The following is a 25,416-nucleotide window of genomic DNA, read 5'->3' on the forward strand; positions in this document are numbered from 1 at the left end:
AAACCTCTATATAAATAAAATGTAACTCAATTCTTAAAATATATCATCTGTTAAAATATAAAAACTTAAAATTAAATTTGAAAATGTAAATTTACTGATAAGCTACAATGAAAAATTCCTGCCACTCCTCCTCCTTGCTCTGGATTCAGGTTTTTTTGACTGAGTATGACTCAGACGTTGTGAGTATTTGAAAGTAGAACAAGATGCTCTCCATAGAACATCAGTAGAAGGACACCAGCAGCTTTTGAGTGATGATATTTTTCCTGAGGACCCACAGGAAAAAAAGTCTCTGCTCAGCCTTCTTTGCCAGCTCTGCTGTGTTCACACCCAAGGGCAGGTCCTCCGTGATGTGAACTCCCAGAAAACAGAAGTCCAATCCCCACCTTATGATTCCTACAATGGGAGGGGCGAGATCAGCTGGTTCTGGCACAGAGGAGAAAGGTTTCCAGGCCCGCGCCAGCGTCACAAGCCTTTCTCCTCTGGGCCAGGACCAGCTGATCTCGCCCCTTCCAGGACTGCTGGCCACCCGTCAAAAAGCCTTTCCTCTATGCTCTCTCTCGCCAGTTACCCGGCAGCAACGGACAATGTACCAAGCTCACGGGGGTTGTGGAGACGTCAGAGCAAGCGTATTGGCGGTGCGGGCTGCTGGGACATTTTAACTGGGAATGCCCTCTCATTTAGGTTGGGCAGGTGTTCTGTGTTGCCAGGGTGCCAACAGCCCCCCCTTACTTGTGTATGCCCTTAATTTATAGAGTGGTGGAATATGGGATATATATATATATAAAGGCAGAGCTAAAGTCAATAAAGACGAGGTGTGCACAGTTCCCCCTGCGCTCCAGGCAGGACAGAGTAGCATGGAAAGCAGCAGTAGCAGGGTCCTCAGAACTTTTCCTGTAAGCAAATTGGAGTGCATTAAAGGTGGGAGGGATGAAATGTGTCATCCTTATGTTCTTCCACCCTAATCATAGGAGTTATTGTGAACTGAAACTATGTGTGGAGCACCTGCCTCAGGTAGCTCCACTTCCAAAGGAGCAAAAAGTGGTTCGGCTCCTCTGACGTTGAGGCATCACCTGCAGCAGAAAAATGACTGGTCTTATAATGAGTAATGTGTTAGATTCCTTGCCAAACCTGCCTGCTGTTGTTACTGTCTAAATGCTCCTCAATCATCTTTTCCTTTATTCCCTCTTAGCCTTCATGATGCCACTCTTCAGTTTGGTTTCTGCCATACTGTAGAGGGCCTTGTTACCAGACCTGAAGGTGGTGTTCCTCTCCTTTAGCAGCCGCTGTACCTTACTTTCATACCTCTTTTGTCGTTGATGTACACACACACACCCACTCCTGTGCTCTTGCCAGAGTTTATGGTCCTGTCATAGCGCTAAGACATGTAGCCTATAGCTCAACAGCCGAGTCCTGTATGCATCAATAAAGCCAGGTTTGTGTGATCACAAATAAGCAGTGTTGGGTACGTTACTTTAACCCTTTAAGACCTACCATAGAACCAAGTCCGCCAGAGCTTATATTATATTTTTACATGCTGTAGTGCCATTTTTGGGATTTCAAGTTGATATACATCAATACAACCATTATAGCCCAAATTTTAATAATATGTCTGCATTAAGTGCATAGTAAACTACATAAACAGAAAAGTGCAATAAACTACAAAAAAATTTAAAATCGTTTTTGTTTTTTTAACATATATTTCTAATTAGAGAAATTTAAGAGGCTTATCCCTCAAAACTGTAAATACAAAAAAGTTGCACAAAATAGTTTCCCACCACAGGAAATTTTTTTTTTTTTTTTTGAAATACACCAATTTTTATATACTGCAGGAAAAACGAAAATAAATATTATAATGCAAATTTGCGAAAAAACAGAATATGCATCAAAATAAACTATTTCCAGCAGTGCAATATGAGTCCTAAGCATCCCAGAAACGACACAGAAAGTCATAAAGTCAAACATAACTTTTAAAAACACAACTATAGGCTCATAAGGCCCTGATGGTAAGAAAAAAAACTACATTTCCGCAAAATGACATCACTTCCGGTTTCGGGCAGGTCATGACGGACATGCGATAGTTCACACTGATGGACGTAGGAAGTGTTACAAACAGCTGATAGGATCGGCAAAGGATCTGGAATATTATGTTTTTGTTGCTGCAAGTGCTTTTTATGCAGTTTTTGCAAAGCTATACATGGAAGGAAACCGTGACCTAAATCAAGCTGATGGCATAAGATGTAAGTACAACTCCTCTGGTTTCATATGAAAAAAAAATAATTGCGCTAGCTTGCGTGGTTGCAGTTCTACCGGGATTTGAAAATAGTTATGCAAAACGGAGCGAAGTAACGTTACTAGTTACTTCTATCAAAAGTAACTCAGTTACTTCGAGTTACTATACTTTTAAAGTAACTAGTTACTAGGGAAAGTAACTTTGGTTTTACTCAGAATTCTCTTATTAATGTGTTGCTTCCCTAACCAGCAAGGATGCCAGTCTTCTAGCTTGTTTACATGTTAGCACTATCCTGCCACAAGTGCACTGTGCCACCTACCAAGAGAAAGGAAAAAATAATGTGCATATTTCCACGAGAGAAATCCCATGCCTGGACCGTCGTCAACTGCTGCCATGATTCTAGCCTACCTACGTCACAGCATCACGTGCACTTTTTACGTCCAACACGGAAACTGCAGTCGTGGTGCTTTTCGATTTGTTGGGAGATTTTGAGTTTTGTGTCATGTTTATTTTGTAGCTTCATTTAAAGGAAGAAGAGCTTATGAGTTGTACAACTGCAGAATAGGGAAGTGAGACATTGCGTGCAGAGAATATGTGCTATGACCGTTAAACGCCTTTTTTCGGTTTCAAAAGATAAGCTAATGGTTCCTCCTTTTAAGGAGTTGTTATTGAGTTCTATACATGCCACACCTATTGTTGTGAAAGCTGTTTGAGTATAAATAAAGGATGTACTGACGCCCCGCGCGATTCCTCTGTGACACATCTAGTGCACACGTTAGTGCAGAACAGATCGGATCGTGTCGGGGCATCGCCCATGTACATGCAATATCTTTGAGTCTGTGTTTCTTGCCTCCTAAGAGTTTTCTCCTCACACAATAATACTCGGAACTCGGAAATTCTGCCTTCCGAGTAGGAAGATGTGGGTAATTCCAGACTGCAGATGAGCTGCATACAGGGCTGGGCTGGGACAAAAAAAAATCGGTCCGGGTATTTTGAGTATTATAGGAAAAACCATAAAGCCTTTGAATGAAAACAAACGTTGTTGTGACAGTGATGTACACTCTCTTGTTGATATATATATATATGTATCTATCTAATAAACTTAAACCTACACCACCCTCCCTATTCTGTTATTCTAAACAGTAATTAGCCAAAACCCCAACAGTGCTTGCTCGAGTTAACCTCCTGAACCTGCCCCCCTTTTCCCTGTTAACGCCCTACCTGGCCCCTGGCAAAACTTTGCTAGACGCACCCCTGCACAGTTACCAGCTGTCAGTCCAAAAAAGGATCCTGGTGTTATTTTTCTCTCAGAAGCAGTACATAACTTCCCTTCAACTTATTCATGTCACCTAAAAGGTAAACCTGTTTCTTCATCACCTGTTCAGCTCTGATGATTCAGTAAGGTCATCTCCTGGTTTCACCTTCATGTTTCCCTCTCACCACATATCCAAACCGATATCATGACCAGCAGCTTTTACAGCTGTGGCTCCAGCAAACATCACCTAGTACTAGAAAGTAGTGATGCGCGAATCATGAACGAATCGTTCAATACTCAAGAATCACTTTACTGACTCATGAATCATGATTCACAAGCCCAACGGACTCACTGACTCATCCCTGTTGATGTTAGCAGCAATATATCTAGCTTATAATTAAAATTGTGGAGAAAAACACAACATCTAGTATCTTAACAAAAAAATCGAAGTCGTCCAGGTCTTTATGTCATTAAGACATTCCTGCAGTTGAACTAATTGGTTTGTGTTATCTTTCTTCAAGTTCAGTGGCATATACAGTGGGGCAAAAAAGTATTTAGTCAGCCACCGATTGTGCAAGTTCCCCCACTTAAAATGATGACAGAGGTCAGTAATTTGCACCAGAGGTACACTTCAATTGTGAGAGACAGAATGTGAAAAAAAAATCCATGAATCCACATGGTAGGATTTGTAAAGAATTTATTGGTAAATCAGGGTGGAAAATAAGTATTTGGTCAATAACAAAAATACAACTCAATACTTTGTAACATAACCTTTGTTGGCAATAACAGAGGTCAAACGTTTACTATAGGTCTTTACCAGGTTTGCACACACAGTAGCTGGTATTTTGGCCCATTCCTCCATGCAGATCTTCTCGAGAGCAGTGATGTTTTGGGGCTGTCGCCGAGCAACACGGACTTTCAACTCCCGCCACAGATTTTCTATGGGGTTGAGGTCTGGAGACTGGCTAGGCCACTCCAGGACTTTCAAATGCTTCTTACGGAGCCACTCCTTTGTTGCCCGGGCGGTGTGTTTTGGATCATTGTCATGTTGGAAGACCCAGCCTCGTTTCATCTTCAAAGTTCTCACTGATGGAAGGAGGTTTTGGCTCAAAATCTCACGATACATGGCCCCATTCATTCTGTCCTTAACACGGATCAGTCGTCCTGTCCCCCTGGCAGAAAAACAGCCCCATAGCATGATGTTTCCACCCCCATGCTTCACAGTAGGTATGGTGTTCTTGGGATGCAACTCAGTATTCTTCTTCCTCCAAACACGACGAGTTGAGTTTATACCACAAAGTTCTACTTTGGTTTCATCTGACCACATGACATTCTCCCAATCCTCTGCTGTATCATCCATGTGCTCTCTGGCAAACTTCAGACGGGCCTGGACATGCACTGGCTTCAGCAGCGGAACACGTCTGGCACTGCGGGATTTGATTCCCTGCCGTTGTAGTGTGTTACTGATGGTGACCTTTGTTACTTTGGTCCCAGCTCTCTGCAGGTCATTCACCAGGTCCCCCCGTGTGGTTCTGGGATCTTTGCTCACCATTCTCATGATCATTTTGACCCCACGGGATGAGATCTTGCGTGGAGCCCCAGATCAAGGGAGATTATCAGTGGTCTTGTATGTCTTCCATTTTCTGATGATTGCTCCCACAGTTGATTTTTTCACACCAAGCTGCTTGCCTATTGTAGATTCACTCTTCCCAGTCTGGTGCAGGTCTACAATACTTTTCCTGGTGTCCTTCGAAAGCTCTTTGGTCTTGGCCATGGCGGAGTTTGGAGTCTGACTGTTTGAGGCTGTGGACAGGTGTCTTTTATACAGATGAGTTCAAACAGGTGCCATGCATACAGGTAACGAGTGGGGGACAGAAAAGCTTCTTACAGAAGACGTTACAGGTCTGTGAGAGCCAGAGATTTTCCTTGTTTGAGGTGACCTTTGGATGGCATTACCTTGGCCTCCAGTAACGCTGTGAGGAACCTTGGAGTCATTTTTGACCAGGACATGTCCTTCAACGCACATATTAAACAAATATGTAAGACTGCGTTCTTCCATTTGCGCAACATCTCTAAAATTAGAAATATCCTGTCTCAGAGTGACGCTGAAAAACTAGTTCATGCATTTATTACTTCCAGGCTGGACTACTGCAATTCATTATTATCAGGATGTCCAAAAAACTCACTGAAAAGCCTTCAGCTAATCCAAAATGCTGCAGCAAGAGTACTGACAGGGACTAGAAAGAGAGAGTATATTTTTTCCTGTTTTGGCTTCCCTTCATTGGCTTCCTGTTAAATCCAGAATTGAATTCAAAATCCTGCTCCTCATATACAAGGTCTTAAATAATCAGGCCCCATCTTATCTTAATGACCTTGTAGTACCATATCACCCTATTAGAGCACTTCGCTCTCGCTCTGCAGAACTACTTGTTGTTCCTAGAGTATTTAAAAGTAGAATGGGAGGGAGAGCCTTCAGTTTTCAGGCCCCTCTTCTGTGGAACCAGCTTCCAGTTTGGATTCGGGAGACAGACACTACAGGGAGTGCAGAATTATTAGGCAAATTAGTATTTTGTCCACATCATCCTCTTCATGCATGTTGTCTTACTCCAAGCTGTATAGGCTCAAAAGCCTACTACCAATTAAGCATATTGGGTGATGTGCAACTCTGTAATGAGAAGGGGTGTGGTCTAATGACATCAACACCCTATATCAGGTGTGCATAATTATTAGGCAACTTCCTTTCCTTTGGCAAAATGGGTCAAAAGAAGGACTTGACAGGCTCAGAAAAGTCAAAAATAGTGAGATATCTTGCAGAGGGATGCAGCAGTCTCAAAATTGCAAAGCTTCTGAAGCGTGATCATCGAACAATCAAGCGTTTCATTCAAAATAGTCAACAGGGTCGCAAGAAGCGTGTGGAAAAACCAAGGCGCAAAATAACTGCCCATGAACTGAGAAAAGTCAAGCGTGCAGCTGCCAAGATGCCACTTGCCACCAGTTTGGCCATATTTCAGAGCTGCAACATCACTGGAGTGCCCAAAAGTACAAGGTGTGCAATACTCAGAGACTTGGCCAAGGTAAGAAAGGCTGAAAGACGACCACCACTGAACAAGACATACAAGCTGAAACGTCAAGACTGGGCCAAGAAATATCTCAAGACTGATTTTTCTAAGGTTTTATGGACTGATGAAATGAGAGTGAGTCTTGATGGGCCAGATGGATGGGCCCGTGGCTGGATTGGTAAAGGGCAGAGAGCTCCAGTCCGACTCAGACGCCAGCAAGGTGGAGGTGGAGTACTGGTTTGGGCTGGTATCATCAAAGATGAGCTTGTGGGGCCTTTTTGGGTTGAGGATGGAGTCAAGCTCAACTCCCAGTCCTACTGCCAGTTTCTGGAAGACACCTTCTTCAAGCAGTGGTACAGGAAGAAGTCTGCATCCTTCAAGAAAAACATGATTTTCATGCAGGACAATGCTCCATCACACGCGTCCAAGTCCTCCACAGCGTGGCTGGCAAGAAAGGGTATAAAAGAAGAAAAACTAATGACATGGCCACCTTGTTCACCTGATCTGAACCCCATTGAGAACCTTTGGTCCATCATCAAATGTGAGATTTACAAGGAGGGAAAACAGTACACCTCTCTGAACAGTGTCTGGGAGGCTGTGATTGCTGCTGCACGCAATGTTGATGGTGAACAGATCAAAACACTGACAGAATCCATGGATGGCAGGCTTTTGAGTGTCCTTGCAAAGAAAGGTGGCTATATTGGTCGCTGATTTGTTTTTGAATGTCAGAAATGTATATTTGTGAATGTGGAGATGTTATATTGGTTTCACTGGTAAAAATAAATAATTGAAATGGGTATATATTTGTTTTTTGTTAAGTTGCCTAATAATAGTAATAGTCACCTGCACACACAGATATCCCCCTAAAGTAGCTAAAACTAAAAACAAACTAAAAACTACTTCCAAAAACATTCAGCTTTGATATTAATGAGTTTTTTGGGTTCATTGAGAACATGGTTGTTGTTCAATAATACAATTATTCCTCAAAAATACAACTTGCCTAATAATTCTGCACTCCCTGTATCTCTACTTTTAAGATTACGCTTAAAACTTTCCTTTTTGCTAAAGCATATAGTTAGGGCTCAACCAGGTGACCCTGAATCCTCCCTTAGTTATGCTGCAATAGACGTAGGCTGCCGGGGATTCCCATGATGCATTGAGTTTTTCCTTTCCAGTCACCTTTCTCACTGACTATGTGTTAATAGACCTCTCTGCATTGAATCATATCTGTTATTAACCTCTGTCTCTCTTCCACAGCATGTCTTTTATCCTGTCTTCCTTCTCTCACCCCAACCAGTCGCAGCAGATGGCCGCCCCCTGAGACTGGTTCTGTCGGAGGTTTCTTCCTGTTAAAAGGGAGTTTTTCCTTCCCACTGTTGCCAAAGTGTTTGCTCATAGGGGGTCATATGATTGTTGGGTTTTTCTCTGTATCTATGAAGCGCCTTGAGGCGACTGTTGTTGTGATTTGGCGCTATATAAATAAAATTGATTTGAATTGAATTCAAATAAGCCATTCCCCTGCAGATGATCTGTTAGCTGTTTGACAACTACTCAAGAATTTTTAAGAATTTTAGATATGAAAGGAAGGTGGGTAATTTTCTGCTTCTAAATTCAGATACAACTGAGATTTTTGTAATCTTAGAAACATGGTATTTTAACAGATGCTTACTCTGGATGGCATTGACCTGGCTTCATGTAACACTGAAGAATCATGGCGTCATTTTTGACCAGGATATGTCCTTTAATCCAAATACTGAATAAATATTTTGGACTGTTTTCTTCCATTTGCCCAATATCTCTAAAATAAAAAACATCCTGTCTTTGTCAAGGTAGAAGCAGGGCTCACACGCAAGGTTCCAATTGACGACAGTGCATTTATTTATAGTGGATAATAATAACAGTTCATAAAGGTAAACACAGTTTTGAATGTCTAGTTTATTCCAGGCTTTATATTTATAGTACCAATGGGATGTTTTACGTAATCTCGCTGTTGTAGCCAGTGACAGTTCAAAGGTGAGTTCTTAGGCCAACAAACACAGTGGTTAAGCTTTTTAATGCAGCTGATTTTCTTTGTTATTAATATAGTCAATATAGTTTAAAAACATCAAGGTATAGGCCCTTGTTTTAGTTCATGAACAACAGGTTTGTTTGTTTTTTGGGGAGATATGTGGTCCTCACAGGATAGCCACCACATGCTGGACATTAAACTAAATATAAAGCACAGCTGGGATAGGCTCCAGCACCCCCCGCAACCCTGAAAAGGACAAGCGGAAGCGAATGGATGGATGGATGGATAAAGCACTTATAAGTAGCTCTGTTTACCTTTCCGTAAAAGTCACTGCTCATATAACCCCAATTTAAACATATTTGGAGTGAATAAAGCATCTTCACTACTTAACAGCTTTTACTTAATATGATAGTTTAGGTGACTTAAGCTTAATAGTATTCATTCAGTCATTTTCACAGTTGTTAAATTACACATTTAACTTTGATTTAAGGAACACTGACCTTTAACAAAAGGCTAAGAAAACGCTTTCATCTTTTAAGTAACATTACTGTGTTGAGTCTCTAATGTAATGAGCAGCCCTCAGCAGCAGAGAACAGATGTTTGCATGAATTAAATATTTGTTGAGACTGAAGTAGAGCTGTGGGGTATAACCGCTAAGCATTTCTTTAGTTGGGGGTTTCTGTCGCTGCTTACAAAAAAGCACAAAACCTACAATGCTGAGCTCATAATAGACACGGGTTTACATTATTTATTACCCAGTTGTGTAGAAGTATTTCTTCAGGTCACAAGCATCTCTCCTAGTAACAAAGATTCCAGTACATTTCTTTTCAATATGAATGAAGGAGAATAGAAAAATGCTTCTCCTTGCAGTTATAGTAGATTTCATAGTTGAGGAAGAGAGACACATTCAGAATGTTATGGGTGATGTCCAGCTGTGGTTATACATTATTGATGTACCAGTACACTTAGACAATACTGTGTGCAGGCTGTAAGACATATTGATGTGATTTAAAAAACTACAGTTAGTGGTTGTTGGTAATGTATCAGGCATACGACAATGAGCTCAGTCCAAGGTCAGGACCTCTGAGGGATAAGAAACCAATAAGTTTGACTTGTTCCTTACTTGACTTGATCCAATTGTAGAGGATCTTGCAGTTTTTTTCATGATAAAGTCTATTGTAGTGATGTGTCGGTCACAAATGAAATGGCTCTTAGAACCGGATCTTTGACGTGAACGACGTGAGCCAGCTCCTTGTCGCGAGCCGTGGGTTGTTTTTTTTTTTTCTTTCTCTCACCCTCTCTCTCACACTTTTTTTCCGCTTCACTCAGCATGCAAGCCTTGTGCTTTACGCTGGGATGAGGGGGGAGGGGCGGTAGTTACACTCAGTAGCACAGGAACAGAGCGGGAGGGAGAGAGAGAGAGCCAGGGGCAACAACGTCACATTAGAAAGGTATAGTAATCATCCACAACTATTTTCAGTTGCAGATGATAAAGGATTCAGAAAGTTTATTCATGCAGGCCCATATGACAGAGAATATGCATCTTCTTATTGTTTTCATATTTTAATTTATATTTAATTGTGTTGTGGTTTGCAGTGTTTTGTGTTGTTTCACTTTAAAATTTTTGACGGAAAAAGCTGAAAATTTAAATAGTTAAAAATTGAAATGTTGGTTTTTGTATTATATGATTTATTTATTACATTTTATGTGGAGTGAATAAATAAAAGTATATTTACGGTGGCCCCTACAGACAAAGCACGTAAAAACTGCAAAACACGTAAAAACTCCAGAAGCACATAAAAACTCAAAACACATACAAAAGACAACAGAAAGTGCTCCAGGGGTCCGTTCTTCGTACCTCGCTTACTACATCCAAGATCAAATGACACATCCAGCAGAGCAAGAACTCTTTATTGAGGGGTTTCAGGAGTTTCAGAGTTTAATTAAAACACAAGGGAACACTGCAAAGGCTGCAAAAGCAAGGAGAGAGGACTGGCAGAAAGTTGCTGACAAATTAAACTCGTAAGTAATTTATTATATTATATTACATTATATCATATTATATTATATTATATCATATTATATTATATTACATTATATCCTCTTTCACATTAGAGCCACAACAGGACCCACTAGAAAATGGGAACAAATAAAAGTGAAATATAAGAATATTCTACAGAATGGTAATATTTATCACTTATATTGCTTTTAGTCTCTTGAAAAGAGACCCTGAAATAATCTGTTTGTTTATTTATAACAGCAACCAAGAAAAGGGCAGAGCAAAAAAAGACAGGTGGTGGTCCTGCACCCCCTTGTCACACCCCGGCAGAGGAGCTGGCCCTAGGATTGAATGCCACCAGACCCATTGTTGAGGGCATCCCTGGGGGCAGCTCTTCCTTAGACCAGCAGCCGGGGTGCAGTAGCAGCAGCACTTTCATAACTGGTAAATGAGCTCATAATTCTATTTGTACAATGTAAAATATTTGGTTGTTGCCTTAATTAAAATGCTTTTTGTACTTTGACATTTATTGACATCGTGGGTTTTTTAGTGTGTAGTTTTACATAACACTCCATCCCTTTTACCTGTTCCAATGCAAGGGGTGACTGAAGCATGCACAGTAAGTTGGGATATATATATATGTATATTTGTGTATATAAAAATCTTTTTTTAAATTATTTAGACCAATAGGCTGTACCACATCCCTTTGTAACACCATTTTGTTTCCATTGCACAGGACAGTGAAGCAACCCTGTTAGATGACTGTGGTTTGGAGGAAGTCCCTGTAAGTGCATGCATAATTTGGCCTGAATTTGTATCTACTTGTATACTTCTATGTGTTTCTGACTGCAGTATGATTTGCAGGCAAAGAGGCCGGCAGAGAGGCCTGATACAGAGGTGGGCAGTCTTGTAATTAATTTTACTTCCTATATGACATGTATTGACCGTTAAATGTTGTCTCTACAGTTGAAACAGGGTGACATTCGTTTGCTCTATAAGAGAAGTCTCCAGCAAAAAATGGAGTATACTGAGCCAAAGAAACAAAAGCTTCTAGGTGAAATCGAACTTCAAGCTCTAATGAGGCAAAAAGTTCAACTAGAAATCGAGTTCCTTCAAAAGGAACTTCAGAGTAAGTAAAAATACACTTTCATACAGAGCACTATTGATGACCTTGCGTGATACAGTATATATGATTTTTTTCCTGGCAAATGATGACTGGCTTTTTTTTGATGAGACAGAAAAAGATGCTGAAATAAATTTCAATGAAAAATATGTTTTTTCATGTTTTTAATATTCGAAATTGTGTTGCACAATTCTGTCCCGTGCAGCTCTGCCACTAGGTTGGTCCAAGTGCACTGGCTGGAGGTCATCATCAGGCTGCACCTCCACCACAGGAGTCCTCTCCTTTCTGATGGTGGCAATGTTGTGCAGTACGGCACATGCAACAATAATGTCACATGCCCTGTCAGGTGCAACCCTCAGACTTTTCAGACACTGAAATCTTCCCTTTATTTGCCCAAAGGTCATTTCAATGCGTGCCCTTGTCCTGGCTAGAGCTGCATTGTAGCGGGTTTGTGGCCCAGGGTTGGGGTCAGGGAACGGTGTCATGAAGTACTGCCTGCATGCATAACCCCTGTCTCCAAGGAGAATCCCATCGTAGGCCCCTGTGTAATGGAGAAATGCTGTTATGTTAGGCCCAAAATAAGTATGAAATATCAAAATAAGTCTCTTTTTCTTACCACACTCAAATAATGTGCATAACCCTGACTCTGAAAATTCCTGAGTCATGCACTGATCCGGGCCATTTAGCTTCCACATTTGTGATATGGCACATAGAGTCACACACCATCGGTGTGCTGACAATCGAGCTATAGTTACAGACATAGGTCATGATTGCATCACATTCATTATCGAATTTAATGTACCTGCAATAGAAAAAAAAATCCCTGTTTGACAACCTTTTGACAAACACACCCAGGAAATGCTTGAGTGCCAGGTATACTTTGCGAATGGAACGGCAGACAGCACTTTTGCCAATGTTCTCTGCATCTCCAACAGCGTACAGAAACGTGCCACTCGCAAAGAAATGCAAGGCAATGCACACAGTTTGTGCAGTTGTTAATGCCCGACTACGGTGAGTGGAACTCTTAACATAGGGATCCAACAAGTTGGTTAAGTAAATAATACCCTCACAGGAAAATCGATATCTCTCTATGAGCACACTGTCACACTGAGCTAAAGGATCCTGTCTATCCCGCAATATACGCTGAATTCTGAAAACTCTCCTTATCAATCTTGCTCCCAAGCAGGTTTACGCTTACAGATCTGTTGCTATGACAGCAAGTCCCGGATGAGCTTCGGAGAACCGAACGATCCAAGATCACGCGAAATCGTCAACAATCAAATCCAGCTAACTTACTTAGCGAGGTACGAAGAACGGACCCCAGGATGCTAGGTGCAGTGTTGACCTTTTGTTACCTAGTGGCTACACAAGCCAGCAAGTACCAACAAACGGATTTGGTGTGTGGTAATAACAGGTAAATGTTAAAGTTTTTTTTAAAATTATTTGAATATATATGAGTGCTTGTGTATAAATACACAAACAATACACATTTGCTTTCAATTGTGTAATGTAAGTGATCTAGGTAGCTCTGTTTTGGAAGTTCAGCTCATGCTAGAAAAGTGTTTTGGAGTTTGTACTTGCTTTGGAGTTTGTACGTGCTTTGTCTCTAGGGGCCACCGTAAATATTTATATATAAACCTATATAAATAAAACCACTGTTTTTTACATTAGTAATTCCTTTTGTGCATAATTTTATATTATTGTTAATAATAAATCAATTAAAGCAACAAAACAACCCGAAGAGCCGGTTCTTTTTAGTGAGCTGAACCGGAAATCCCATCACTAGTCTATTGGCGGTGCAGCATGCCAGCAATTTGATTTCTTCCTATCACTATTTACTCTGAACAACCCATTAACACTAAATAAAGACAAGAAATCACAAAATATTAAGAGACAACATTTTATTACTGTCAGCCTTAAATATGAGCACACATTTTTCATCAATAAAATACATATGACCAACAACTCTATACAACTACCTTCAAGTAGTATTTACTGTAAGTGACCAAGTAGTATTGGGGTAAAAGTTATTGAATAGTGTTGAAATAAAATGACAAAAGTGCGAAGGATTAAAATATTCCAAGAGCTCAATTTACTTCATCTAAACATGTTTCAATCGTGTTTTATGAACACAAAATGCACAGTTTTATTGAATATGAAAAGTTGTGTTGATTTAACTCAGTTGTTTAAGTTTCTGCCAAAGCAAAACATTTGTGTGCAGCCAATGTCCACTATTGAATCAAGTAAATCAAACATGGCCTTTTTTCAGTGTAGGGTAGAATTTTAGTCATGTAAATAATCCAAAAATGAATCCCAACATATTGTGAGACAATGTCATGAATCTGCTAAGATAATCTCCGGGCAGTTGAGACAGATGTTTGTAATTGGTCATATAAACATGAACATGCAATGCTTCCAAAATACAAATCTTAGTGGGCTGTGATTCAAAATTGGCTCACAGAAAGAAAAAAATTATGTGTATCCAGCACTTCTCAGTGCGTTTTCATAAATGAATGCTGGTGCAGGATCAGAAATATGTATTTCTAAGATCCTCTGCTCATTCGCCTGGATTTTGTCATGGGTTTGGCTTGATTAGGACTTGCATATAATTTTTTTTAAAGTCATGCTTGGTGGGAATTGGGAGCCATTGCTCTAACATAGTGCAGACACAAAAAAAATGCAATATGCCTGCCTTCAATTTGTCTGAGAGATTAATTGTTACTGTGGTTGCTTATTTCCAATTTAAATAGGTATGTCAGCTCCTGTTGTGTTGAGTTTGCCTGAAAGAGATGCATATTATGTGCAGTTGCTGAAAGTGCATAGCATGTGGAAAAAGAATCAATTTTAATTCAACTCGTTTCAGTTTATTTCCATTTACATAGCGCCAAAGCACAAAAACTACCACAATCATCTCAAGGTGCTTTATACTGTATATTGTAGAGTAAAGATCCTACAACATTAAAGGGAAAATCTCAATAATCTGCCAACCCCTTAAGTGTAAGCACTTCTAGAAAGTGGGATGGAAAAACTCAGTTTTAACGAAAGAAACCTCTGACAGAACCAGGCCTAGGGAAGGGTGGCCATCTGCAATGGCTGGTTTGGGGTGAGGGGAAAGAAAAGATAAAGGGCAAAGAGTGACAAGACAAAAAAAATATTTAAATTATTTTCTAAAAACTAAATGTAATAGTGCAGTCTTTCACAATCAGTTTTTGACTTTTAATTACTAAAGGGAATGATTTCTTAAATTAAATTTCAATTTAATTCTATTTTATTTATAAAAAAAATGACATTTAGCAAAACACTGTAATCATCACACAAGGTCAGACTTCTTACTTAAAGGAAAATTCAGATGTATTTCAAACTAGTGTAGTTCCTTTGAATGTCCAAGAATTGAAAATTAATTAAGTATCAAGCTAATGTAGCTATGATTTGTCACTGTTAGCCAGTGCTGCCTGTGGCTGTATTACAGGAAACAATCAAAATGTTGTTATTCCAAAACAGAAACCTGCAGACAGAAACATCATGAAGCTGTTCAAAGACTTGAACAATCAAAATAGTCTGCAAAGATGAATATAAATACGCCTGCATTAAGGTTAGCTGGAAGGTTATCCAAAACACATGCAATTTCTATTTTAGCACAAACCCTTGAACCATAGTAGTCACATTAAAGGGAAACATTAAAAGTTTAATTACAACAGAATTTGAATTAAAGTGAACCTAGTTAAGACCAACTGGACAACATGAGGACAAAGAAAGATTTTGTTTTGGTTTTTCAACTAAATGTGCATTAAATGGGAAATTAGCTGTGTTGTGTGGCACAAATCATTACACTGCCTCGCAACATGCAATTTGACTGTCTTTATTTAACTGCTCTGCAAGCCAGCTTGTCTAACCTTGAGGCTGACAATGTCCATATCGGATCAAGAACACTGGCACTAGGTAATACAAAAGGCTTAAAAAAATCCAAAATAAGCCTGTAAAGAGGCAGCATGCATAGGTTTTCTCCACATGCTTTTCCCTTTTCTGTGTTTGGAACAACAGGGATTTGAAAACAATGAAATTAAAATTACCTTTTACTCTTAGCTTTGTACATCTCAGACCAACACGAAAGCTTTAGAAAATATAATCCAGTTGGATTTTCAACAATGATCTGACAGGCATTGACTCTTCTCTATGTCATCCTCTGATCATGGATGATACTTATCGTTCCCAAAATGTTGTGTTCTGTGCCTTCTGGGGGATTTTTGTTTCTTGGAGGCCTTGAACTTATGATCTCATTGGCAGAATTTTAGGAGTAATCCTGTTTTGTCTGCATCTGAGGCTGAATCTCAGGTGGATCCTGGAGTCAGCTATCTTACTTGCTGTTTTCTCGTACTCATGTAGTAGCTTTAGGCAGTCTTTGCCAAAGTGGGTTAAAATGTCTTGATGCATCCAGGTAAGGAAAACCACCAAGTCATTGGCTCAGGTATGTGGATGACAATCTCAGGATGTACCACAATTCACTGATCACATTAACTCGGTAGACAAACACATCAAGTTCACCAGGGAGGATATGAAAAATGACAGACTAGCCTTCTTAAACTGTAAGATTTTCATCAGTAATGGGGGTCATTTAAAAGTTGATGTGTACCGTCTACCTACGCATATGGATCAGTATTCAAGGTTTAACTCTCATCATCCACTAAAGCAAAAACTGGTTGTGATCAGGATGGTACAACATAGAGCGAACACCATCCCCACAGATACAGCAGCCAAGGAAGCAGAAAAACATCATATCAAGATGGCCTTGAGTAAATGCGCCAAAAACTGGTCTACCCCAAGGATCAAATCACCAGATACAAACAGAGTAATGTAGTGTACGCTGCTAAGTGCCAGAAGAATTGCCATGATTTATACATCGGGGAAACCAAACAACCTCTGGCAAAGTAGATGGCACAACAAGAGGTAACTCATCAGGCCAAGACTTTGCAGTCTATATAATCCTACAGGCTGGTGCATACTCTTTCCACTAACCTGTAGGATGAAGCTGTACCGGTACACATCCTGGACAGGGAGGAGTGCTAGTTTGAGTGGGGAGTGAAGGAGGCCATTTACGTGAAAAGGGAAAGACCATCTCTGAATTGAGGAAGGAGCCTAAGGGTACATCTTTCGCTATCTTACAATGCTGTGATTGCAGCCATTTCCCAACTCTCTATGAATGGTACTGATGGCCACTGATCAGTTGTCATTGAAGAATAGTCTTTGGTCTCTGGTTGTTAATAAATAATAATTTAATAATTTCAAATATATTAATAAAAGTTCCTAGAGGTCATCCAAGGTCACCCAGCACCTTTCTTTATTGTGAAAACATTGTGAAACATAAACCATGATATTTTTATCATGATCACAGTCTCAAAAGTAAAAAAAAAAATAGGTTCACCGTAATAGTTAAAATAGACTATGCATTAACAAAATACAAATTAATCAGAACAACATAGGGATGTTTTTTATTAGAAAAGGTAAATACGGGCTTTTGACCTTGAAACTTTCATTAATGTTCTTACAAAAGCATTACAAACTAACATTTTAGAAGCACAAACCAGCATAAATGTTTGCCATCAATTTTGTTTGATTTGAAGAAGGTGGGGTCAGCTGAGACTGAAGAAGTCACTTGGATGAGTGACAAAACATTTCTCCCACTGAAAGCGTTACGTCCACATGAACAGAATCAACGTTTGGGGATTTTTTTTACCTGGATGATTAAGAATGCATCAAGATTTTTTTCACATTCTTAGCTCAGTGTTAAGCAATTTGCAAAATTTTATCCATGGTGAGAGATCTTACTGCAAGTTCATAAACAGGTGTATTTGATATAAAAAATTTGTAGAGTTCTAAAGTCGTATTTTTAATTCTCACAGTTTCGATTACCTTGTGAGATAGTGATCAAACTGTACATGTGCTACTAAGTGTGAGCAAGTACTCAGCAGCAAATGTACTGGAAAATCGAAATAAGACTTTCAGGTGTTTATTGCTGCGCTATTAAAAAATCTGGCTAGATGATAAACATTTGCTTATAGGTAGTATTGAATGGATCACTGCAAAAACTTCCCTATGAGGTGATGTGAGTCCATCTTAAATGTGGTGAATCTTGTCATAAAATGACTGTGCAGGATAGACGTGTGATTGGTAGTGCCTTCTTTCAACCCAGGATGGAATAATTACCATGTCATTTCCAAACATTGGAGTGCTAGAGATAAATAATGTTCTGCAGTCTCGCTCTGTCCCTCCCTCTCTCTGATATGTGAAAACAAACAATGATTAGCCTGTCAGATTCAGGTCGTGATTATCCTGATCAGTTTCTAAAACGACCCGTTTCATGCCTCTCTGATTTGGATGTTGGCTCTTCTTTTCACACCAAGGAGTGAAAAGGTTGTTATCCCCAAAAACCATGGAAAGAAAAGAAAGATAGAGGTAGGGGAATGTGGATGATGGACTAGGGCCTCAGTGGTGCTGACACAAGCCAGAGGGAAAAGACTGAGAAAGGGGGCAAAAAATGTATATTAAAAGAACAGAGGTCATTGCTTTTGTGTACCCTTTCCTCCTTTTAGGTGTGATGAACGTTCAGAAGATAAGAAAGGCAACATCTCCCATCATTAAACAGACATAGTAATTTGTTTTAATTCACTGTTTTTGTTTGTTGCAGTGTTAATGGAAACCTTCAATTGCAAAACTCTGATAGAAACTGACAGTAAAAACAAACAGCATTTTGCAAGGGATGCACAATGTCTTAAAACAATCCCTTTCATTACAAAAGCCAGTAGTTCAACACCAGATGTACATTTTTTGTTATTGTCACTAAATAACAAAAAAGCATACCCATGTTAAGTACAGTCTGCCAATTGGTACAAATCTCTTTTCAAATTGAGAGATATGAAAGAGAGAAATTACCAGCTTTAATTCTTCCTGTCATTTTGTGAGAGGTTACAGATTGTTGCATAAAATTCTCATGCTCACAATGAAATATGGTAAAGGAGGTCTGCTGATTGTTTGCTGCCTGTGACACTCTGCCTGCACTGATGTTTGTCCATATTGAAACATATGATTTTCAGGTTTTCTCATATATTCTGTCTTTTCTGTTAATGCAAGTTATATATCAGGTGATAAGAACTGTTGTGGCCTATTTGCTGAGACCTTTAATCAGTCTCAGTTATTGCAGTTGGCTTGCATACTCTACAGTAAAGTCTAAAATTATTAAATCTTCTGACCAACATCTCACAATCTGACTCCTATACTGTACATTTTGGTTTAAGAGTATCAATGATTTTGTATTTTACTCGTGTCAAAAGACAACACATTTACTCTAAAGGTCTTCATGAGTCTACCCATGTCAGTAGATCTGTATAGGACTGGGACAAAATACTAAAGATGGGTCTTAGCCTATAAGTCTAAATCGTGAAGTGGCAGCAAAAGTACCTTAAATCTGCTTTCATTCTAATAGGCTAAGAATAATTGCTTAATTTATAAAGTCCAAATCAACAGAAGTCTGAAAGTCTTTACTGCAAAATGTTTGCTAATTCAACCCTTTTCTTATAAGTTTATGGTCTCAGTTCCTACTTTCAATACAGCTTCAGTCTAATATGATCTTCACTTTGTGCATTATAGTTTAATTTACAGATAATGATGAAACAATGTATGCTTCTAGTTACTATTGTATGGTAGTGAATAATTTCCTCAGGTTGTCAATGAAAAAGGAACTCTTAAGACTGCAAATGAGCAATTATGTCACAGTGGCATAAATGCTCATTTGCAGTTATGCCACGTTTTACATATAGTCTTTATTTCTGACCTATTTTTTCTGACCTTTTTTTAACCCAGGTGTTATTTCTATATTATTTCTGGGTCAATATTAAAAAAAATAGGCAAATCCACTTTAATTCACTGTGGTACATTTTTGCACAGACAGACATTTTTGTACCCATGAAGACCTCTAGTTTACTCTGAAGTTAATGAGAAGACAATACTTAAAAATCAGGGTCTTTGTTTGGTGATTTGAAAAACAGGAAGTTTATGAAATATAGTCTTTGGGTCATTTGTGTCTAAATACATGCAGAAAGAGTTTATTTTGTGTTAATCTACTCAAAACGACTGTTCTGTAACCCTCCAGTGCTGGTTTAGAACATAAACAGGAACAATTTCTAGAGCATGTATACATGGTATGATATTAAACAAATATCAATAGCATTAATAGGTCTGCATTATTTAAGTCAGATGTCCACTCCATACAAATGTAGCTAACATTCCCTCCATCTGTAAATATTAAAGTCTAACATAATTATAATAATCTTGACAACATTTTTGTATACAACCAGTACCAGTAAAGAACAAAAAATGACAAAGAGATGAAAGTAAGGGGTTTGTCCCAAATAATTACAAGTTCATATTTCCCGTTCTTAAAAATATTTAAAACTACACATAATTGAAAAAATATAATTAAAAAGATTAGCATAGCACAAGTGCAAATATATCACTATAATGGTGGAAACAAAAATACTACAATTCTGCTTTCAACAACCAGACGAAAGGATAATTATTATACATTAAAATATGATAATACCAGGTTTTCAGCCTCAGGGCAACCTTGTGTTTGACTCTTTCAGTTTAATTTTGAGGTATTTAGAATTCACTTCTTATATTTGCTGTAAATTTGCTGTTTCCTGGAATAGACATGAATATTCAGTGTGGTTAAATTCAAGACAAATCCATTTGATTAAGAGACACTTTTTAAAAATAAGAGACACCATTTTAAAAATCTTTTTTTTAGAATCACAGGTAAAAAGAGAAAATCCAGAATAATATGATTCAAAGAGAAAAATATCCAACAAAATTCAATTAAAAGGTGAAACATTTGTTACATCCTTGAAATCTTAAAAAAAAAGACCCTCAATGACATACTTGTTTAGCGGGTCAACATCAATGCAGTGCAGATTAAATCATGCACTTAATGTGCATCAGTTTATGGTTTCAGTTGGAAAAAACAAAAACGCACACACACACACTCCCACGCACACACATACACACACACGCACACACACCTACACACACTCACACGCATACACACACACACGCAGGTACACACACACACAAAACACTGGAGTTCAACTCAATTTATCTTCAAAATCTAAGCAGGAAGGACAGAATTATAATGAAGAGGAGACAGTTGTGTGAGTGCACACTCATTGCACCGCCGCTGCCATCCTGAACTGCTCTCGGTCCTAACAGGAGATAGAATGAGGAAAAACATCTGGGTAAGTTTCACCACTAAGGAGTTTTCTTCTTTTGGTGTGTCAGTACTTGAAGTAAGTAAAACCTCCCGTCTGTGAACAATCCAGCATTACAAACATATTTGTGTTTTTTTTAAACAACAACTTAAAGAGTAATAAGACCTGTAACAATTATTATGGTTTGTATGTCATCTTAATAAGATGGCATGAAGACAGAATTTAAAGGTCACAGTACTGCAATTTTGATGCAGAAGTTTTTGCTACAATATATTAGAGTTCAATTTTAGGGACACCTGGTTGTGTCTTTGATGGTATGTTCCCCTGGGTTATCTTGCAAACAGTTTTGCATTCATAACAAGAAACAAAATGTCAATGGTTAATATATCAGCAAAAATTCAGTACACATTCAGTTGACGGAAATTGAGAATGTGCTTTGTTGTTTGACAATGCACACCCACAGACTGTATGGCAACAATTATGTTTTAATACTGATAAAGTTAACAATGACTTAAACCAAGAGCCTGAAAAAGTGACTAACTGTATTATCTATACCTTCTTTTGTTTCGCCACAAAACATAAGATTTTTTAAGGTTTAGAGTTAGGAAAAAGAAATGCAGGATATTTGCATAGCGAGAATCTGGGAACACAGTAATTAACACTGTAACTGCCAGGAGGAGTGATTTTGACCCCTCAGTTGATTGTTTACATTTTAAAATTGATCTCAACGCAGGCTACACAAAAGGGGAGAAAAAAGCATTTTAAATTATTATTGTAAAAGTAGTAATGTCCAAGTTGATCATCGCGTCCATTTTTACATCTGCCTCAAAATCACCAAAGTGCAGCCTCCCATTCAGTGTTCACACTGCTCCCCAATTCTCAATCTGCAGCTTCACCTCCCCAGCTGTCCGGGTCAGGTCTAAAACCTGTTTTACTGATGTGCTCTGGATTTCACTATTCATTTGTTTGGATTAGTTCTCCACAGTCTAGACTCTGTTCACGTTAGGTATGAATTCCTATGCTGCTCAGAAGAGAAAGCAACCTGTCACTTCTCCATGCTTTCAGTTACGCACTCCCCCTGCTTCTGCTCAAAATCCCATACTCAGCCTGTAGTAATCATTCTTTTTGTTTTTTTTAATCTAACTACAGTCACCTATATATTTATTTATCAGTCACATATAACTAGCTTTTGGCTGATGTTATAACAGTCAAAGGTGGGTTCTAGGTAAAAGTGGACATTTTGTTTTTCTTTTGATCTCAAACATTCCAAAATTCCAAATTTGATAAATAATCCCCTTTTTTTTAAAAAAAAAAGTCATGAAATTTGAGACGATCAGGTTTTATTTTAACCCTTTAAGACCTGCCATAGAACCAAGTCCGCCAGAGCTTACTTTATATTTTTACATGCTGCAGTGCCATTTTTGGGAGCATTTCAAGTATCTATACATCAATACAACTGTTATAGCCCATATTTTAATAATATGTATGCATTAAGTCCATAGTAACTGCATTAATTGAAAAAAAGTGCAATAAACTACAAAAAAATAGAAAATCGTTTTTGTTTTTTTTTACATATATTTCTACTTTAAATTTAAGAGGCTTATCCCTGAAAACTTTAAATACAAAAAAGTTGCAAAAAATAGTTTACAACAACAGGAAATTTATTTTGAGTGTCTTCATAGTTTTATTTTATGTTTTTGTTCCTGCAAGCGCTTTTTATACAATTTTCAGGTCAGGTTTCATATGCAAAAAAAATTATTGCGCTAGCTTACGCGGTTCCGGTTCTACAGGGATTTAAAAATAGTTACGCAAAACAGAACGTGCCCGCTCCGACCGGCCTTAAAGGGTTAATAGAGTTACAGGATTTTGAAAATGCCAGAGGGTCAAAATGTCCATCTTGCTGGTGTTAAAAAGTCATGCTGGCTGAAGTTTTAAGTTAAAGCAAGTGATATATGCCATGGATCCTACTTTAAAGTACCTCAGGTTTCTATTACAGTTTGTTTTTTTGTTAAACTGTGTTTGTAATTTGTTTTTGAACATCACTTACGATGCATTCTTTTCCTGTATTTGTTGTAAGTAGCAACTGTAAATTAATCATCATCATTCATCTTTGGATCTGATTTATTTAGCACATAACAGTGAATAGTGTTATGAAGTTTGGATGATAGTGAAAGATGAACAAAGAGAAGCAGAGTAAGGAAGTAATCTCAGTGAGGAAGTAACAACACTGTCAAAAAACTATATTTAAAGGAAAACTCTTCAAGATGACATGAACTGCTCAAAGGTTTAGTAGGATAAAAATGAACCGTGCTCAGCAAGGTTGTTTTTTCAAGGACATTCTTAGGATTGAGAAGTGATTTAAAACACTTATTCAAATTGAAATGCAGTATTCCAGCACTGATATTTTTAACACATTGCTAAAATTACCAAAGTATTGCATGATGCATTCTATGAATAAAAGCATGTAATATTTTCATCATGCCCTTTTTGGGGATGAGGCAAGTTCTAAATGAGTGTATTATAAAAGGATTTTGGATCATTTTTACATTGAAATTGGTAAAACAATGACTACTCATTTCCCTTGGCTTTCCACAAGTTTCCTTTGGGGGCATGTATCCAATTATCCTTCCACAGTGGATTATTCCTAATCCTCTCTACTGATAATTAGAATAATGAAAATCACTCATAGTCATAGTCCAAATCAAAGTCATTAATACAATTCTGTTATGTGAATGGACTGCTGGTTGCAGTCACAAGGACAAATCAAATGGCAAAGTAGGTGTGGTGTTTATCTCTGCAGTTTCACACGTTAAAGTGCTGGACCTCAAAATGTGCACAGATTCACACAAGAAATTTGCAATTTTGTTTGGTTTTCTTCTGTAGCATGTACAGTTGAAATGCAGCAAATATTGGTACAATGGATCACAGAAGAACAAACAAACATGATAAATACTTACATTAGGAAAAGCACATGCAAAGAATCAAAATGAAGCCGATGTCACACAGAGAGGCAGTTAGGTTTGAGAAGAAAAAGATGAAACACAGTTAATGAAACAGACTTCATTGACCATTTTCACAGATTTGCATATGTCACTTTCCTTTGCTGCTCACCGTCCTCAGAGATCCTGCATACCACACAAGAACTCTAACATGTCAATTCAATAAAACCACAGAGGGTTAAAGTGCAATTTTGACTGGTTCAAAAAGCCAAGACAAATGATTTCACTTTTTTTCAAATGTAGCAGAGACTCATCGTCTCTGAAATTCTAATGCAGCCTAACTTACAATTGTGAAAATGGCAATGTTCCACAGGCTCCAGCATGCAATTAATACTATTGATCCTCGACAGCTGACGTTCATGCTGGTGTTGAATACTAACCTTGCAAAAGTGTTGAGCTAGTGGGTTCAATTACCACTACACCAGGGAAACAAATTGAACAGAGCAACGTGTCAGAAACAGAAAAGCAACATAATGATATCAGTTTCAGGTAGTTCAACTGACAAAACAGCAGCAACGCATAAAAGCAACGGTGGGGCCCTAAAGGCAAAATGCTTTGTCTTAAGTACCACAAATAAAGTAATTTTATCAAAATTTTAAGAACAGCAAACATCTGTGCACTCTCCAAATAAAGACCCTTTAACAATGCAATATGTAACAAGGACCTTCCATCAGATGTGTAAGGGTTTTTTTTTATTATTATTTGAATGGCCGTCTGTCATATAAATAATTTTTAAGGCTTTATTCAGACATGGCAGTATGATTTCAGAAAGAATTTTAATGCTTACATGAGAACAGTGTATTTAAAGCTCACACAGGCTTGACACAGGCTTAACTGATTTCCAAGAGTTCTATAGACTTATATGTATAGCACAGGTATTTATTACCACGCAATTCGCACTACAACCTGGTTTGCCTCTTACCTGTAGTTATTTTTATTTAATTTAATAACTGTACAGTACTCTCTGTATATAGTAACCACTGTCCTTAATGTAAATATGTAAGAAAAATTGTGTATGTTTCTGTTCCGTGTCCAGTGTACTGTTTGTTTGTATATGTGTCTTTTTGGCTGCTGTTACAACCAAATTTCCCCTTGTGGGACAATTAAAGGATTATTCTATTCTATTCTAATTATTTTCCTTGTGTGTGAGCAGAGAACTCAGGAGCCACACACACAAATAAGCCATGATTGTGCACACGAGGGTGTATGCTCAGCAGTCCCCTTAATTTGCTGTATAATATTACACATATATTATCATGACAAAACAAACAAACAAAGCCTAACCTGGGATCTAACAAATTATACAAATTAGAACTTTAGCCAAAAAATAGACTTAAACATGCCAACAAAACGTTTATCAGTCTAGTCCCAGAAGTGGCTATTCACTCACTGACTATATTTTGGCCTTATTTTTGATGGAAGCCATATTAAATAAGCAGAGCAGATGAAGAGGACATGATGTCAGACACAGGAACAGCACAGTGAA

The 25,416-nt window shown here is 38.3% G+C and overlaps 1 protein-coding gene across 3 annotated transcripts in view; it reads right to left on the reverse strand.

Moving 5' to 3' along the window:
- Window positions 1-11,778: 11,778 nt before the first annotated feature.
- ntm (neurotrimin) overlaps window positions 11,779-25,416 on the reverse strand; it is a 482,200-nt gene continuing 468,562 nt past the window's right edge. For 2 of the 3 annotated variants that reach the window (XM_085419984.1, XM_085419983.1), the window contains 2 exons: window positions 24,311-24,346; window positions 18,308-20,925 (listed from right to left, as the gene is read on the reverse strand). In XM_085419984.1, coding sequence (XP_085276110.1) covers window positions 20,825-20,925; window positions 24,311-24,346 — 137 coding nt within the window. In that variant the 3' untranslated portion in view covers window positions 18,308-20,824. Of the gene's footprint in view, window positions 12,216-18,307; window positions 20,926-24,310; window positions 24,347-25,416 lie in introns of those variants that run through there. The other variant, XM_085419981.1, reaches the window with a different exon arrangement.

Source organism: Rhamphochromis longiceps, linkage group LG10 (genome assembly GCF_057381845.1).
Source record: "Rhamphochromis longiceps isolate RC_006_pf linkage group LG10, R_longiceps_female_GT1.1, whole genome shotgun sequence".
Classification (NCBI taxonomy): Eukaryota; Metazoa; Chordata; class Actinopteri; order Cichliformes; family Cichlidae; genus Rhamphochromis; species Rhamphochromis longiceps.